We start from the raw sequence: 16,464 nt of genomic DNA, 5'->3' as shown, positions 1-16,464 counted from the left end.
CACCTGTGTTGTATTCTATATATTTTTCTGGAATTTTCTAGAAGTCCAACATAATTTTTGAGTGACTTTTGTGTTTCTGCTGTAAACGATACGTCTTCCCCCTTCATTGCTAGATAAAATCACAGTAATGTAATTGTAACATAATTTCAGTGGATCACAACTGGAAAGGAAAGAGATGTATAATTTAACACAATTTTCTTATTTAACTACTGCTCCATCCCAGTAAAAGTTGTATCGTGGAAGCAATGTAGTACAATTACTGTCTTAATAAATTCAAAGGGGCAACTAACCATTGTAGTTTCAGATTTTAGTCATTCAACCAACTGAGATCAGAAAGTAATGCGACATATGCTTATGGTATGATGATACATAATATCCCCATGAGCATATAAGCTATAGAGATGGTTTCCCACCTTGAGTGAAACTTACCTGCAATGAAAAAGGTCATGAATAGTTGATTTTTGATAAAACTGTGCAGAATGATGCGACTGTTACGAGTGATTTGATCAATGAACCTGTAGATGTATTATTCTACTTCGGTCAGTCTTGACCAGTTGAATCAATATTTTATAGGCTGTGTCATTCTGAAAGCTTAATTGTTGGTTATGTGTGTAGCATAACTATGCCTTGGAAATTAATAATAATAATAATAATAATAATAATAATAATAATAATAATAATAGGCCTCCGGTATGTTCTGCCAGTCGTAAAAGGCGACGAAAAGAACAAACCACTAATAAGGCTAACCCCTCTTTTAGTGTGATTAGTTGGTTCAGGACAGAACTAAAGAAGCCTCGGAAAAGCGCTGTCATGGTCGGGGACGACATTTGAACCCTATGCCCGCCCACAGTGGTAACGACACTGCTAGCCAACTGGAAAATGATTTAAATCCAAATAGAGGTGTTTTGCAGGATATGCTTCCTGCAACCACCCTAGAAGGAAAACAAGCACAGAGGATGAGATGGTCAGATGAAGTTAATCGACACCTCATGTTCTGTTATTACCAAGCAACAAACCTAGGAACCAACACAACTGGATACAGATCACAAGTATAAAACAACATTTATTATCAGATACCCAGAATTAAAATTTTTAACAGAACAATGACTAGCTGATCAGATCCGTGTAATAATAAAAAATAACAGGATACCCCAGTCAGAATTAGAAAACATCAAAGAACAAGTACAACAAATACTGGAACAAAATAATGTGCGATCAGAAGAAGAAGAAAATACAGTAATGGACTCAAACATCCCAGAGCAAACAAACAAAGAACAACACGCATCAATTAAACAATCAGAGGAAAACAAAATCTTAAGACAGCCACCAGAACAAGCACAAATAGAACTCGAAGTAACACTGATGTTAGATATAGAAGAAAAATTTCAGCTGACATATATAGAATACAAAGACACAAATACAGACATTAGACCATTCTTGCATAGACCGCCAAATAACCCACAAGTCGAAAAAACAATAAAAACTATCAACACAATCATACACAACAAAATAAATGAAAACACAACTATGGAAGAGTTACAACTACTGGTTTATATAGGAGCACTCACTACACTAAATATACACACTAGGCAGAGATCAGAACCAACCAACACACAGAAGAAACCTGTAAAACCAGCATGGCAATACAGGCTACAGATCAGAATAGAAAACTGAGAAAAGACATCGGACAGCTAACACAATTTATAGGAAATGAAATGTCAGGAAAAAAAAAACCGGAAAAGGTTAGGTAAAATCTCACAACAAGAGGCGATAGAGCAATTAGTTGAAAAGAGGCAGAAATTACAAGCATTGGCCAAACGACTTAGAAGATACAAAAAAAGTGAAAATAGAAGGAAACAAAACCAAACATTCAACGCAAACCAAACGAAATTTTAGCAGACAATAGATAACACACACATTAAAATAGACAATCCACCAAACATAACAGACATGTAACACTCCTGGAGCAACATATGGTCAAACCCGGTACAACATAACAGGCATGCACGGTGGATACAAGCAGAAACAGATACATACAAGATGATACCACAAATGCCTGAAGTGATAATTTTGCAACATGAAGTCACCCAAGCAATTAATTCTACTCACAATTGGAAAGCCCCCTGGAAAAGATAAAATAGCAAATTTCTGGCTAAAGACGTTCACCTCAACACATTCACATCTAACTAAATTATGTAACAGTTACATTGCAGACCCATACACATTCTCTGATACACTTACACATGGAATAACTTATCTGAAACCTAAAGATCAAGCAGACACAGCAAACCCAGCTAAATATCGCCCCATAACCTGCCTACCAACAATATACAAAATATTAACTTCAGTCATTACACAGAAATTAATGACACATACAACACAGAACAAAATTATAAATGAAGAACAAAAAGGCTGTTGCAAAGGAGCACGAGGATGTAAAGAGCAACTGATAATAGATGCAGAGGTGATATATCAAGCTAAAACTAAACAAAGGTCGCTACACTATGCATACATTGATTACCAAAAAGCTTTTGATAGTGTACCCCACTCATGGTTACTACAAATATTGGAAATATACAAAGTAGATCCTAAATTGATACAGTTCCTAAACATAGTAATGAAAAATTGGAAAACCACACGTAATATCCAAACAAATTCAAATAATATCACATCACAGCCAATACAGATTAAGCGTGGAATATACCAAGGAGACTCATTAAGTCCTTTCTGGTTCTGCCTTGCTCTGAACCCACTATCCAACATGCTAAATAATACAAATTATGTATACAATATTACTGGAACATACCCACACAAAATCACACATTTGCTATACATGGATGATCTAAAACTACTGGCAGCAACAAATCAACAACTCAACCAATTACTAAAGATAACAGAAGTATTCAGCAATGATATAAATATGGCTTTTGGAACAGACAAATGTAAGAAAAATAGCATAGTCAAGGGAAAACACACTAAACAGGAAGATTACATATTGGATAACCATAGCGACTGCATAGAAGTGATGGAAAAAACAGATGCCTATAAATATCTAGGATACAGACAAAAAATAGGAATAGATAATACAAATATTAAAGAAGAACTAAAAGAAAAATATAGACAAAGACTAACAAAAATACTGAAAACAGAATTGACAGTAAGAAACAAGACAAAAGCTATAAATACTTATGCTATACCAATATTGACCTACTCATTTGGAGTAGTGAAATGGAGTGACACAGACCTAGAAGCACTCAATACACTTACACTATCACAATGCCACACATATAGAATACATCACATACATTCAGCAACTGAAAGATTCACATTAAGCAGAAAGGAAGGAGAAAGGGTACTTATCCACATAAAAAACCTACATTATGGACAGGTAGACAATTTAAGAAAATTCTTTCTAGAACGAGCAGAAACTAGCAAAATACACAAAGCAATCACTCATATAAATACATCGGGTACACCACTGCAATTTCATAACCACTTCTACAACCCTTTAGATCACATAACATCAACAGATATGAAGAAAGTAAATTGGAAAAAGAAAACACTACATGGCAAGCACCGGCATCATCTAACACAGCCACACATCGATCAAGACACATCCAACACATGGCTAAGAAAAGGCAATATATACAGTGAGACGGAAGGATTCATGATTGCAATACAGGATCAAACAATAAACACCAGATATTACAGTAAGCATATTATTAAAGATCCCAATACCACAACAGATAAATGCAGACTTTGCAAACAACAAATAGAAACAGTAGATCACATCACAAGCGGATGTACAATACTAGCAAATACAGAATACCCCAGAAGACATGACAGTGTAGCAAAAATAATACATCAACAGCTTGCCTTACAACATAAACTTATAAAACAACACGTTCCCACATACAAGTATGCACCACAAAATGTACTGGAGAATGATGAATACAAATTATACTGGAACAGAACCATTATAACAGATAAAACAACACCACATAACAAACCTGACATCATACTCACCAATAAAAAGAAGAAATTAACACAACTAATCGAAATATCCATACCCAATACAATAAATATACAAAAGAAAACAGGAGAAAAAATTGAAAAGTACATCCAACTGGCTGAGGAAGTCAAGGACATGTGGCATCAGGATAAAGTTGACATTATACCAATTATACTATCAACTACAGGAGTCATACCACACAATATCCACCAGTACATCAGTGCAATACAGCTACATCCAAACTTATATATACAACTACAGAAATCCGTAATTATTGATACATGTTCAATTACCCGAAAGTTCCTAAATGCAATATAACATATACCGTACAGTTAAAAGGAAGTCACGCTTGATCAAGGTCCGCGTCACTTTCCATTTTTGACCAGACATAACATCTGAGAAAAGAAAGAAATAATAATAATAATTCATCAAGAAGCAGTAGATGGTTTTCTGGGAAACTAGCCAGGCAGTTATATGACGTCTGGTGAATCTTTCATTCTGATTTCTGAGATCAGTGGTGTTTGTTGCCAAAGAACTGACACAACTGCAGGAGAAGGAGAGACTGTTGGCACACTCCATTTCAAAACTATTGATTTAGGCTGAAATATCAGAAAATATCTCATGTACTATTTTTTCCACCTCCTCCTCTTCTTCCTCTTCCTCGCCTTGTCCCATTTCTCTGCGGTGTCAGCGTTCTTATATGGATTTTGGCAATGTTACTGATGGTTGGTTGTCAGATGACCCTCCTGACATCACCATTCCCCCCCACCTGCCCTCCCAGACAGAATCCATGTATCCTATGTCTGCATCTTGGCGTCTTGAGTAAATCTCATGTTCATGTGTGAGAATGTTTTCTAAATGTTTGTGCAGCATGTATTAGTGGCAGGACATGGGTACCAACCTGGTATTTACCTATCTGGAAGTGGGAACCCACTTTTAAACCATATCGAACCCTCAGCATTAATTTGCAAAGCGATTCGACCTGAGGCAGGCTCAAATCCCAGAGGCAGCATGTTATGTGCTCGGCAATCTGGGCAGGTTATCATATCATGTGTAAATTGGCATTATATTCCTAATCTTAGTAATTGAGCACTATAAACACTGTTAAATTCTGCAGTTACTAATTTTGATGTGCCATACCAAGGCCTGCAATGTATGTAGATTATACAAGAGGGGACCAAAAAATTCCCAAATCAAAATAATGCCTATTTGACCCAATGAATTTTTTCTAACGGCCTTCCCACTACCAGAAACATTTTTTGAAGGGTTCAACTGGGATTTGACTGATAGCTTGCAGTGTCTTTTTGCTCCCCCCCCACCCCCCTCAACTTCATCTAGATAATCAAAATGATGATGTAATAGTTCCTTCATATGTGAGATTGTAAGGAAATGTTAAGCGGGACAAGATTTGGTGAATGGGTGAGTGAGGAACGGCTATCATGGTTTCCCTTTTTGTATTTCTTTATTTTATGAATAATGTCATTTCGATCACTTAATGTTTTTTTTATTTATTACCTCATTTTGTTTAACAGATTTTGACTACTGCCATCATAGGACCCAAAATTAGAATTTCCTAAATTAAGTTCAGTATCTATATACTGTTAATTGTGTTTCGTGGCAAAATCTTTTGGTTTTGCTAAGCAATAAGTGCCAGGTATTGTTTTGATGCAGCAACAGTTTCTCAGTTGCCCTTAAGCCTAGTAATTTCTGTCACACATTTTCATCATATGTTTCCAAAACACTCAAGTATACTTCCAGATTAACAGTTTGTCCGGATGGAAAATACTCCCTTTCACATCAGTGAAACACATGAGCATTGTCTTCATGTGTTGTCTCAGTCGGCATATATTCTTGTGTCTCAGAAATGATTTTTACTAGCATTATTGTTGCTTTCCAGAAAAAAGTCTAAGCTATTTTGCAGCTAATATTTCAGTTTTTTTTTACACACAGTTATGCCTTCTGTGACAGCAACACAAATCTCATGAAATGCTGTTTCATATTCAGTTCCCGCAATAAAGTGTCCTTGCATGTGCTCCGTAACACAGAAATCATCTCTAAAATCTTGTTAATCATATAACAATGAACTATGTGACAGGAATTTGGATTCTTAACATGTTTCATGATGTTGCAGGTTGTTTAGGTTAAGGTTGATCTTTTAAAAAATCCACCCTCTCCCCCATTTGAAATGTGAAAAATACTCATGTATAAAATCTTCCTCAGTGTTCAGATCATGTCAGATCAGAGTTAAAACTTAAGCTTTAGGAGCTTAACTCCATGTTCTTTGCCAGGAAATGACTGTCCACTGGGAGGGAAGTCTGCCTCCTATATAGTGGTGTTCAGTCTTGTGATTGCTTCGGTGACATAACTTTGAATTCTAACTTCTGTTGGTGGTGACATCATCTGAAGGGCTGGATTCACATCTGCAGGTGCAGGAGATTATTAATGTGTCAGTATGTCCCCTCCACCACTGGGTCACCATTGAGGAGTGAAAGGGGAACGGAGACCGCCTCCAGTGCTATAAAGGAGGCGGACCTTGCTCCCAGCAGAAAATCATCCGCGCACAGTGTAGATGGTGTTAATTGTCAAAAGCTTGAGTTTTAACTCCAATTTTACATGGTCTGAACATTTAAAAGATTTTATACAGGGATGCTGCTATGAAAAACTTTTGATTTCTCTCACACTTGTGTTTTTCTTAGACTGTTTTCCTTACATGCCTTGTCAGGTTCGCTACAGTCTCAGCTGCAAAAATTTCTGGCAAAAACAGAAACACCACACGTATCTGTTCTTCATGATCTGCTGTAGTGAAAGTCCTAAAATACCACACAAAATGTATGAGGGCATGCTGAAAAGTAATGCCTATGAATTTTTTTATTCTGTACTCAGCATTGGTTGAAGTATTAATGTCATGCATTATTATTACTCAGTCAAATTTCTTGCTATGTTGATGCAAGTTGCATGCCCTCTGCCACTTGAGGGCTCTGAACTGTAGTGTGTAATGTGGCGAAGTATAATGTAACTATATCTGTGCATAAGAGGCCCTCAGAAAACTGAAAGTATGAATTTGAAGAGTTTGTCCACATGTGGAGCATCATCTCCTTCAACATGAAAATATGAGCCCTGTGATATCTGTAACAATCTGACACCATAGATTCACTGTAATTGATCAACCTCCATACAGTCCTGACTTGCTCCCATCTGAGTTTCATCTGTTTTCAAAATTTAAAGAACTCCTTGAAGAACTTCACTTTGATAGTGATGAAGTAATGCAAGGAGAGTTGAGATTGTGGCACAATCAACAAAATCAAACATTCTGTAGTGACGGTATCAACAAACTGGTCTCTCATTGGGAGAAATATTTATTTTTGTTGCCACATGTCTTTGTTGAGAAATAAATATGGAGACATGAGGAATAAAGCATGTAGCATGTTTTAAAGTTTGTTTCATTTAAAAAAGCTTTAAGAGTTTTCACGTGAAAATTTCAGAAGCATTACTTTTCAGTACACCCTCTTAGGTATTTTACTGTAGATAATGGGACCTCATCAGGAATAATTAATTCTATCAAATGTGATTTGACGTTTTGGCACTGAGGCACACTAATGTACAACGAAAGGAATTGGATTAAAGTTTGTAGATCTGGACAACAGCAGCTGTATGAGTATATTTGTTAAATAGCAACCACAGCAAGCAAATTCCGAAAACAGTGTTCGTGTAATAAAAGAACAATAGAGAATGAGTGTCAGGCCAGTGGTAATTACTTGTATTGGTGTTTCCCTGTTTTCCACTGCAAATTTTTTTTTTTTTTTTACATTTATGTAACTTTTTAATGAAATTAGTTTAAATGTTGTATATTTTGGCTAATATTGTTTCTCAATTATTTGACAGAGCTCATGCCCAGGCTGCAGCCAGTATGCAACAACAGTCACAACCGGTTCAGCAGGGATCTCTAACGTTTGGCATGATTCGCCCTTCATCTCATTCCCCATTGCAACAAACGGGTTAGTATGATTGGACTGTGCCTATAATGAAAGTTTTGTAAGTTTGAGTTCTACTTTTTATGGCTCAGGCTTTGAAAGAAAATCCAGATAACATCTATTGGATTATTATTATTAAAAACAAAAAAACTGTTGCTGTTCTTTGCTCATATTTTCTTCCATTTTTGTATGGAGGTTTTATGTCAGGTTCTTCCCTTTGAATAGTGGCACATTTTGGGTTATCTCCAAATGAACATCAAAAAGTAATCATTTTGTAGTTGAAATGATGCTTTCTTTAATTTTGTAAGTTGATACAACAGTAAATTTTGCCTTGTGTCAGATTCTGGAAACACATTGCACATTTGAAGAACTAAGTATCCTGAGAGAAAGGAATGGAATAGTCAGGCAAGATTAAAGACAGCTGAAGTGGGGAGAACTTATAGTAGTGGTAGGTCATACACATAGAGACAGTGGAAGGAAAATAGATACAGCATGAAAAGGGAAACAGTAATGAAAGAGATAGTAAAATGTTAAATTTAAGTTATGATCCAAGAACAAAGTAGATAAAATAGTTATAAGCAGACCAGAGGGTCAAGCCAAGGTTGTGCTTGTCGCAAAAGTGATATAAATGTCAAGTAACAAATGATAGTAAATAGAAAGAACAATAAAGACAAGGCTTTAGTAAGGACAGAACATGATGCAGGCCAGCACCGGTTAATTATTGAGACTTCAGTGTTCTATGGATACTGTTGTGTCAGTGGATTTAGTGTCCTGAGTGGTAGGCTGCATGCAGTAATTGATGAGTTCCCAAGTTGCATATAGTGACACATCATTAACACAGTACAGAAAGAACAAAGTTTAACATAATGTAGCTTCTGATTGATAACTGGAAAGGGTCTTTCTGATTCTGGTATGAACGTCGTAGCCAAGAATCTTGTCATGACTTTGGTCATGACTGTGATTTTTTAAAATATTTGAATTTTTTAAAAATTTTATATGTCATGTTCCACAGGACTACATTGAGGAGCAAGTCTCCATGATCATGGAACGAGTCAATACATGAAATTATAACACAAGAGTAATAACAGATAAAATGAAACATACATGAATCCTACACAGATGACAAGCCATGTCGTGACACTAGTCCATTGGGACATGGGTCTTGATGATAACTTTCATGGCCACTGAGATACAGAGTCCAGAGAAGGCCAGCATTGGACAGATGAAGGCTCCAAAACTGGTAACTGTTGGGTCGGAATGTTGGAGGTGGTGTGAGCTCCAAATGATGGGCCGTGAGGTAGGTGTTAAGGTCTGAGCTTAAGGAGAAGTGGGACCTGGTGTACTGCTGCCAGCTTGCAGTTGAGCAGCATCTTTGTAGGCAGCAGGCAGAAGGACGTCATGCGTGACTCGGCAAGCACATGACAGCGGATGCCGTATACTCTCTGCGATGGCAATGCCATTGTTGCCGATGCGCAAGCTGCTTTAGAGCGAGTCGGGCATCCCTGCTGATGCCTGCTAGAGGTTAACATGTCAGCAGGTGTTTATAGTTTGTCTGTAGTAATGTTTCTATAATGTGCAGTGTACTAGTGATGCTCAGTATGTGACTGTTCCCAATGGAGTAGTGCCTGCAGTACTGGAGCAAACTAACCACTGGGTTTGGGTGTTGTGGCAGAAGTAGAAGTTACCAGCATATAGCCAGACGTGGCATCCTTTCCCCTTGGAGGAAAAATACAGTGAAGCCATCTTGACATAGGCTACAGATCCTGCATCCCTTTCTATTGGTGGGAGATGGTGGAACAGATGAGTAAGAGTGATGGTGTCAGGTGTCCACAGGGAAGCTGTTCCTCCCCCAGTGATATGGAATGTCTGAGGGTTTGAGGAACTTGTGGCACCTGTGACCTTGTCCCCAAAATCTGGGACCTGAGGCTGTGTGGTGTGCGTAGGAGCATGGGAGAAGAGGGCTGGTAGGGAGGAATGGAGCGGTGTGTAGGATGTTGCTGGAGGTGGTGGTACGCATAGAAGCACGGAAGGAGAGAGTGGAGCAGCAGAGGAAGTGAAGACACTGGCACATAGTCAAAAGTCACCTAGATGAGAGGAGGCATGAAGTGTTGCACCACCCTCACGAGAGAGGGCGGCAATGGCTGCATCTTCTTAGTGGGGGAACATAGTGCAGGGGCAGTTTCAGGCATGGCTGGAGGGAACATGATGTGTGACACCCTCGTGAGGGAGGCTGTGGCCAGAGCTGCAACTTATCGCAAAGGCTCGTGTTGGAAGTAGTGTTGGGCTCGCTGCCAGAGGAGGATGGTGGAGGACAGGCCATGGCTGCAATGTCTAGAACACCATTGGGCATGGCAGGAGGAGAGCAGCAGCTGGGTGGCGGATGATATTAGATGCTGCGATGAGGTAACTCGATCCTTGTCGCCAACTTTAGTGTCTCGAGTGTTAGGCTGCTTGCAGTAAATGATGAGTGCCCAAGTTGCGTATTGTAACACTTTATTAACAGTGCACGGAAGGAACAAAGTTCACTATAATGTAGCTTTTGAATTATACAAGTGAAAGGGGTCCTTCCGATATGAGATGAACATGGCATAGCCGAAAGTCTATTAAAATGTGGGTCGTGACAATGTCGTAATGTAGGTCATGATGCTAGTTCACGGTGGTGTGGGTCGTGACAGTAACTGCAATGGCTGCCAAGATACCGAGCTGAGGAAGGTCAGTTTGGCCATTCGACGGCTCTGAAAGCGATGTTTACTGCTGCTTACATGCGGTCGAGTGGCGTCTTTATATGCAGCGGGCGGAAGGACACCAGATGTGATGCAGCCGCTGCGATGGCAGCATCACTGTCAGCAGTGCAAGTGATGCTTGAGAGCTAGGCTGGTGACCTGGTATTGGCTGCCAGAGATTGGTATGTCAGCATGCATTTATGGTTTGTCTGCAATAATGTTTCCATAAACGTGGTGTACTAGTGGTGCTCAGCATATGACAGTCTCCAACAGAGGAGTGCCTGTGGCACTCTATCCGCTGGTTGTGGGCATTGTGCTGGAAGCAGAAGTGGCCGGCGTATTACCAGAGATATGGCAGAGGGCAAGCACTAATCATTACAAATAAGGAAATACACTCCTTGCACGTTACTGCGTCTCTGAGCTGCTGGACCGCTTCAGAAGACCTTGTTTTGTCAAAGCTGTAAATTGTCATACCATTGTATTAGCTTTCTTGCTCAGTCAGTACCATCTGCAACTATCAATTTTTGGCCCATTTTTTATACTGCAGTACAATTTTAATCTTAGAGTATTTCCATTTACCTAGATGCAATTATTGACTGCAAAATCATCAAAAATCTGTTATGCCAAATTGGTCTCTTGCATGTCTTATGTATAACGCATGTCCTAAGCCTTGTACTGATAAGGACAAATATCATATGTATAATTAAATCTGTACAAATAATGCCTTTGGTCTGGTGGAACATGACAAGATTAAAATCGCCTATATTACTGAATAAAATAACAACACTTAATGTACGGGCTCTGACTGATCAACAGTTTATGTGTGAAACTGAAATCTAAAGTAACAAGTAATATTGTAAAGTGCAGTTTGTCTTAATGTTTTGTTTACAAAGAATTTGACACACTATGTCTCAAATTTACTTCTAAAAGCCTTCTGTTTGGTATTGAGCATGTGTATAAAAAGAAATGTCACTCAGTGCATTTCTTGGGAACTGCCAATGCTGTAGGAGTTCAGAGAAATATGACAAAACTTCAAAAATGAAACATTAAACTACTGAACAGTTTTAGGTAATATGTTTTTTCATGTTCCATGCAACACAAGTATTAAAAAGGAAATAGAGTTACATAAATCACACTCTGAAGAAACTATTGTCTTTTTAGCAGTTTTGAATAGCCATGTGCTTGTGTAAACAAACATGTCTTGCTAGGAACTTTGCCTGCAAGAGCAGTGTGCAACATGGCAAGTTTTGTATTACAGATGAAATTCCCATTTATTAATATTCAGACACAACTTCTATATCTTGTTTCACTTCATATGAATAAGCGGTGGGCAATAAAGAGTATTCCTGCAGCTCTGTATTCACATTACTCCATGCATAAGCTGATGTATTTTTTATGTTTTCCTAAAATCAAGAAACAGCACTGTTTCAGATTGAGGATTTGTAACATTGTGAGAATGTATCAGATATTTCACCATGTTCTGTGTTCAATGACACGAGAGAAAGACATGTCACTTGTCATTGTAATAGAAATTGATTTAGTATATTAACTGCTTTCATATTACAGAAGTTAATTTTCTTTTGAAACTTAGTGATCATTTGCTTCAATTTTTTTTGTGTTAGTATGGATGACAGTTACTGACATATGATAGTATGCTGTACATTTTTGAATTAGTAATAAATATGCATATACTTAAATAATTGCTCTTAAATGCATGACAGACAGAATTTATTATTGCAATATTATTGATTCAGGAGAAGCACTGAAACTGAGACATATTTAGCCCACCATTTGTTGCTTAGTTGCTTTAAAACAGCATTCCCATGAGTCCTTGTCTCATGTAACTTAAATTTTTTTCTTCTTCCTTTGGATTGCTTGTGGAACTAGTGTGGTTAATGCTGCCAGCTGCGGAGTCAGGGTTGCCAGGTAAGAAGCCTCACAGTGAATGTAAAATGTTACCCTTAAGTCACATGATGGAGGCTCAAAGGTTGGGCTCTGCAAAGATGTTTGACACTATATTATTTGAGCAGGATTTAGATTCTTCATCTAGTAAGAATCAGTTGGCAATTAAAAGGGAAAAGGTTGCTTGGGAGCTAAGTTATGAATAGACATCCAGAGATACTTGTGTATTTACTGTGATTTATAAATATTTGCATTCAAATGGTATACCTCTGAGTCTTTGCTTGGTGTAACCCAAAAACAGCTCTTTGTTTGTTTGTATGTATGTATGTATGTACGTATGTTGTTTTGCATTGCTTTGGTGTTAGCATGCCTCCATTCAGGCAAGTGAAATGTTACTACAATTTCTGTGACAGGAATGTGCATGAGTTGCTCCTCCTTAATTGTCTTCCTTCTTATTAGTTGACATTCTGATTTATTGGCATTTAATTTATTCAGTTGTTGACAATCATCAAATGATGTGATAAAGTTTGTAAATCAAGGATGAGAATTTAAATGCTTTCAACCCTTTTTAAAGCTTTGGTTTGAGTTCTTGAGCTTCCAGTTGTGTTTCAGAAGTTATATAAATTCTGAGTAATTTGAATGGCAGGTTCTGGATACAATTAACAAACAAAATTAATATTCCAGTGTCCAAATATAAATGCATGATTCATGGTGGAAAATAACTTTCTCTTAACAATTGTTTAATAAAACTGACATAATTTTTTGTATGCAGGATCACACCATCACACCCCTCGACATATTGTAGGTTTACCAGATGATTTGAAATCTGAAACATTGAGCGACATGGATGCTCAGATTACGGCATCACAGCAGCCAGAAGAGGATGAGATTCCGAGCCCAAATCATGTTCCAAGAGGCCCAAGCCCAGAACCAAAGATAGAAGATACAGAATGTCATCGTAGCCAGAGTGCCATGTGAGTAACGATAAAATAATGTGTCTGCACGTAAGTGAGCCTTCTCTCTCACTATTGTCCCTTTGATCTTAATATGTACGGTGGTATGTGATATCCATTCTCCTTTTAGGTGATATAAGACTTTGTTTGTTTTGTGCTAAGAGTGTTGTGAAAAAAGTGTTAATAAGTTTGTGGTTTAGCTTTGCATTCACTGTGGCACCTTGTGTGTATTGTCTTTTGTGATACTGCTTGTATCCAGTTTTATTTATGAATGTTATTCTTCACTTCAAGTAGATCCAACCTGTTCTTAACTATGGAGATCAAAGTAGAAATGACACAGTTTTCATCATACCATCTTTTATCCGTTTAAGGTTTCAGCTGTTAAGAACTTTTATTTTGATCTCACTTGTAAGAATCTGTGAGGGATAATTAGCTAAGTAGTTTTCTGTTCTCTCTCTCTCTCTCTCTCTTTAAGAATGACAGTGAGACTTATATAAGTGTATTATGTTATTTTTAAGTGTGTTTCTTTCTCGTCTTCTTTTTCCACTGCAAGCTGTTAAATAGGAAGAGATGTGATTTCTTTGCTGCATTGGCCAACTCATCAATTAATTCATGTTAATGCATGTAGGCATGAGCAGAATGAAGGTGCAATACTTGCAAACCTTTTATCTGGTGTTTGATTTCTATTTTATGTAAGAGCTGAAAGTTTTCTGTGGCTCAACAGTGTATAAGGGACTTTTTGATGAGATTTGATTTAACCAGGGAGACAAAACTGCAATGCTCTTAGTCCCTCGTTTCCCTCACCTAAACTAACTTTAATGTACAGTATCTTTCCCTTTCATTCTAGTAAAGCCAACCAGTACCCTAAAAGAGTAGCGGGAGTCCATTTACTGGGTCTCTGTTAGCCACAGTCTCTTTGGAATTAATGGCCCAAATATTTTGCCTCTTTTGGTACAATGCTTCACACTAGAAGATTAAAAGTGATGTGGTTTCATCTCTTGTACTATATAATTTGCACTTAGTGACTACTTTCTGTAGTCCCAGTATGTGCAGGTATTTCTTGAAGTTCTCATGGCCATTCACTAGATCTACCATGAGTTTATTTACCTCCTGTTCAAGCCCAGAATTACAGAACTCCTCTTTAAATATGGTTTTGGCATCATTAGCTTGCAGTTTTTTTTTTAAACACTTCTTGAGTATTAAGCTAGGTGACATCATTCAGAAGGCAAGATATTTTGGCAACTCAACTTCTTGCTGCCGGCAGGTGTTCCTGATAATTAATTGAATTCTGAGGGGCACCTCTTCCACTGTGCTGATAAGTTCCACTGTAGATAGGGTAGTTGGTGTCAGTGCAAAATTTAGCCCCTATTGTAGTACAGATAAGTTAGCACTGTCAGTTATTTTCTTTGTGCAATTGATTACAGTTCTTCGAGGTCTTTCTTGCAGTGGTTTAGTGGTAAGGCATTTGTACTTGCGGTTTGTCTGCAAGTGGCCAATTGTTGTGCTCTGTTGGCTTGAGACCAGCAAACTACATCTGTTCACTCCCACAATTCATGTGAGAGTGTTGACGCCAACTGGATGTGAAGTGTGAAGAGTTCTCTTGAAGTCTTGTCTCATCTGTGCCGAATGTAGCAGATCCTACCTAGTCTGGCCAAGTGCAGAGGGTGGATATGCTAATCATAGGGAGCTCCAACATTGGATGGGTAATGGAGTCCCACAGGGAAATAGAAGACAGGTCGGGAAAGAATGCCAATGTACACTTTGTATGCTTGTCGGGGGTTCTCACCTGAGAGGTGGAGGAGGCTCTCCCAGTGGTTCTTGAGTGTCCCGGGTCCAACTGGCTGCAAATTGTGGCTCATGTCAGCATGAATAATGCCTGCTAATTGAGTTTTGAGGCCCTTCTCAGTTCCCAGGTGAAGAGGTACGTGGGGGTGCAGGCTAAGCTCATTATTTTTAGCATTGTATGTGTTGTCATGCGAGTTGGTAACCGTTATGTTCCAAGGAGCCAATTGTTACTTCCTCATTGCTAATGGTAAATGAGTGGAAGGCAACCAGAGGATCTGTTACTGTAAAGAATTTGGACCGTCAAGTAATAGTATAGGTGACACAAGTGCACTTGGAATAAATATAATTTATACTCAACTATTGGAAAAGAACTGCTACACTGTTGACAATTTATAGTAGACATGGTTGGCTATAAGCAGAGTTGACACTGGTGTGCATCTGTGTACACCGAATGTTTGCCGGTAGAGCTAGCTGTCAACAACTCAGTGCAATGTTCGGCACCGACTAGTGACACGGAAGTAATCTTGACTAGAAGTCTGGTACCCAGGAGTGCGCCACTTGTAACTCCGTCTTGGCGGTCTCCATTGCCAGTGGCCTGGTGGTTTTCCATTGGTAGCAGTGTTCAAAGGGCTTCTTGCCGTGCCTGTAGGAATCTTCCAGGCACCAGTACTGACAATATTGATAGGTTACAATGCTACAATATCCGGGGTTGAGAATGGTCGTCTTGTGTGAAGCAGAGTGGATGGTTTAAATCAGAAACTCAGACGATTCTCTCTGTGATGGTATTGGATGCGAATTTCTTGATCTCTGTTTTTGGGTGGGGAGTTGTAAGGCTTCTCTTAATAGGTCAGGCATGCACTACCCACAGGATGTGACCGCTAGGGTGGTGGAGTACATGTGGCATGCATGTGGGGTTTTTTTTAGGTTGGAGGAACCTACCTTGGGATCAGAGATAATTTGCCTTCTGAAACTGAAGATACGTCTGCCACATTATTCTCAGAAAATGGTTTTCCTCACAGATAAAAAATATAAAAGTTTCATTTGATATTTATAAATTGCAGGAGCATCCATGGTTAGATCCTCAAATTAGTATTGCTTAGTGAAGGTTGCAATGCCAA

The 16,464-nt window shown here is 38.5% G+C and overlaps 1 protein-coding gene across 1 annotated transcript in view; it reads left to right on the top strand.

Annotated features, from left to right (window-relative positions):
* The window catches only part of LOC124554853, a 185,715-nt gene that overhangs the window by 104,217 nt on the left and 65,034 nt on the right, over window positions 1-16,464 (top strand). The window contains exons 13-14 of the mRNA XM_047128520.1: window positions 7,895-8,007; window positions 13,381-13,582. Of these exons, the coding sequence (XP_046984476.1) occupies window positions 7,895-8,007; window positions 13,381-13,582 (315 nt within the window). The remainder of the gene's footprint in view (window positions 1-7,894; window positions 8,008-13,380; window positions 13,583-16,464) is intronic.

This window comes from Schistocerca americana, chromosome X, assembly GCF_021461395.2.
Source record: "Schistocerca americana isolate TAMUIC-IGC-003095 chromosome X, iqSchAmer2.1, whole genome shotgun sequence".
In the NCBI taxonomy this organism is placed as follows: Eukaryota; Metazoa; Arthropoda; class Insecta; order Orthoptera; family Acrididae; genus Schistocerca; species Schistocerca americana.
Note: the sequence above shows the minus strand (reverse complement) of the source record. Positions and strands in the feature narration are given on the sequence as shown.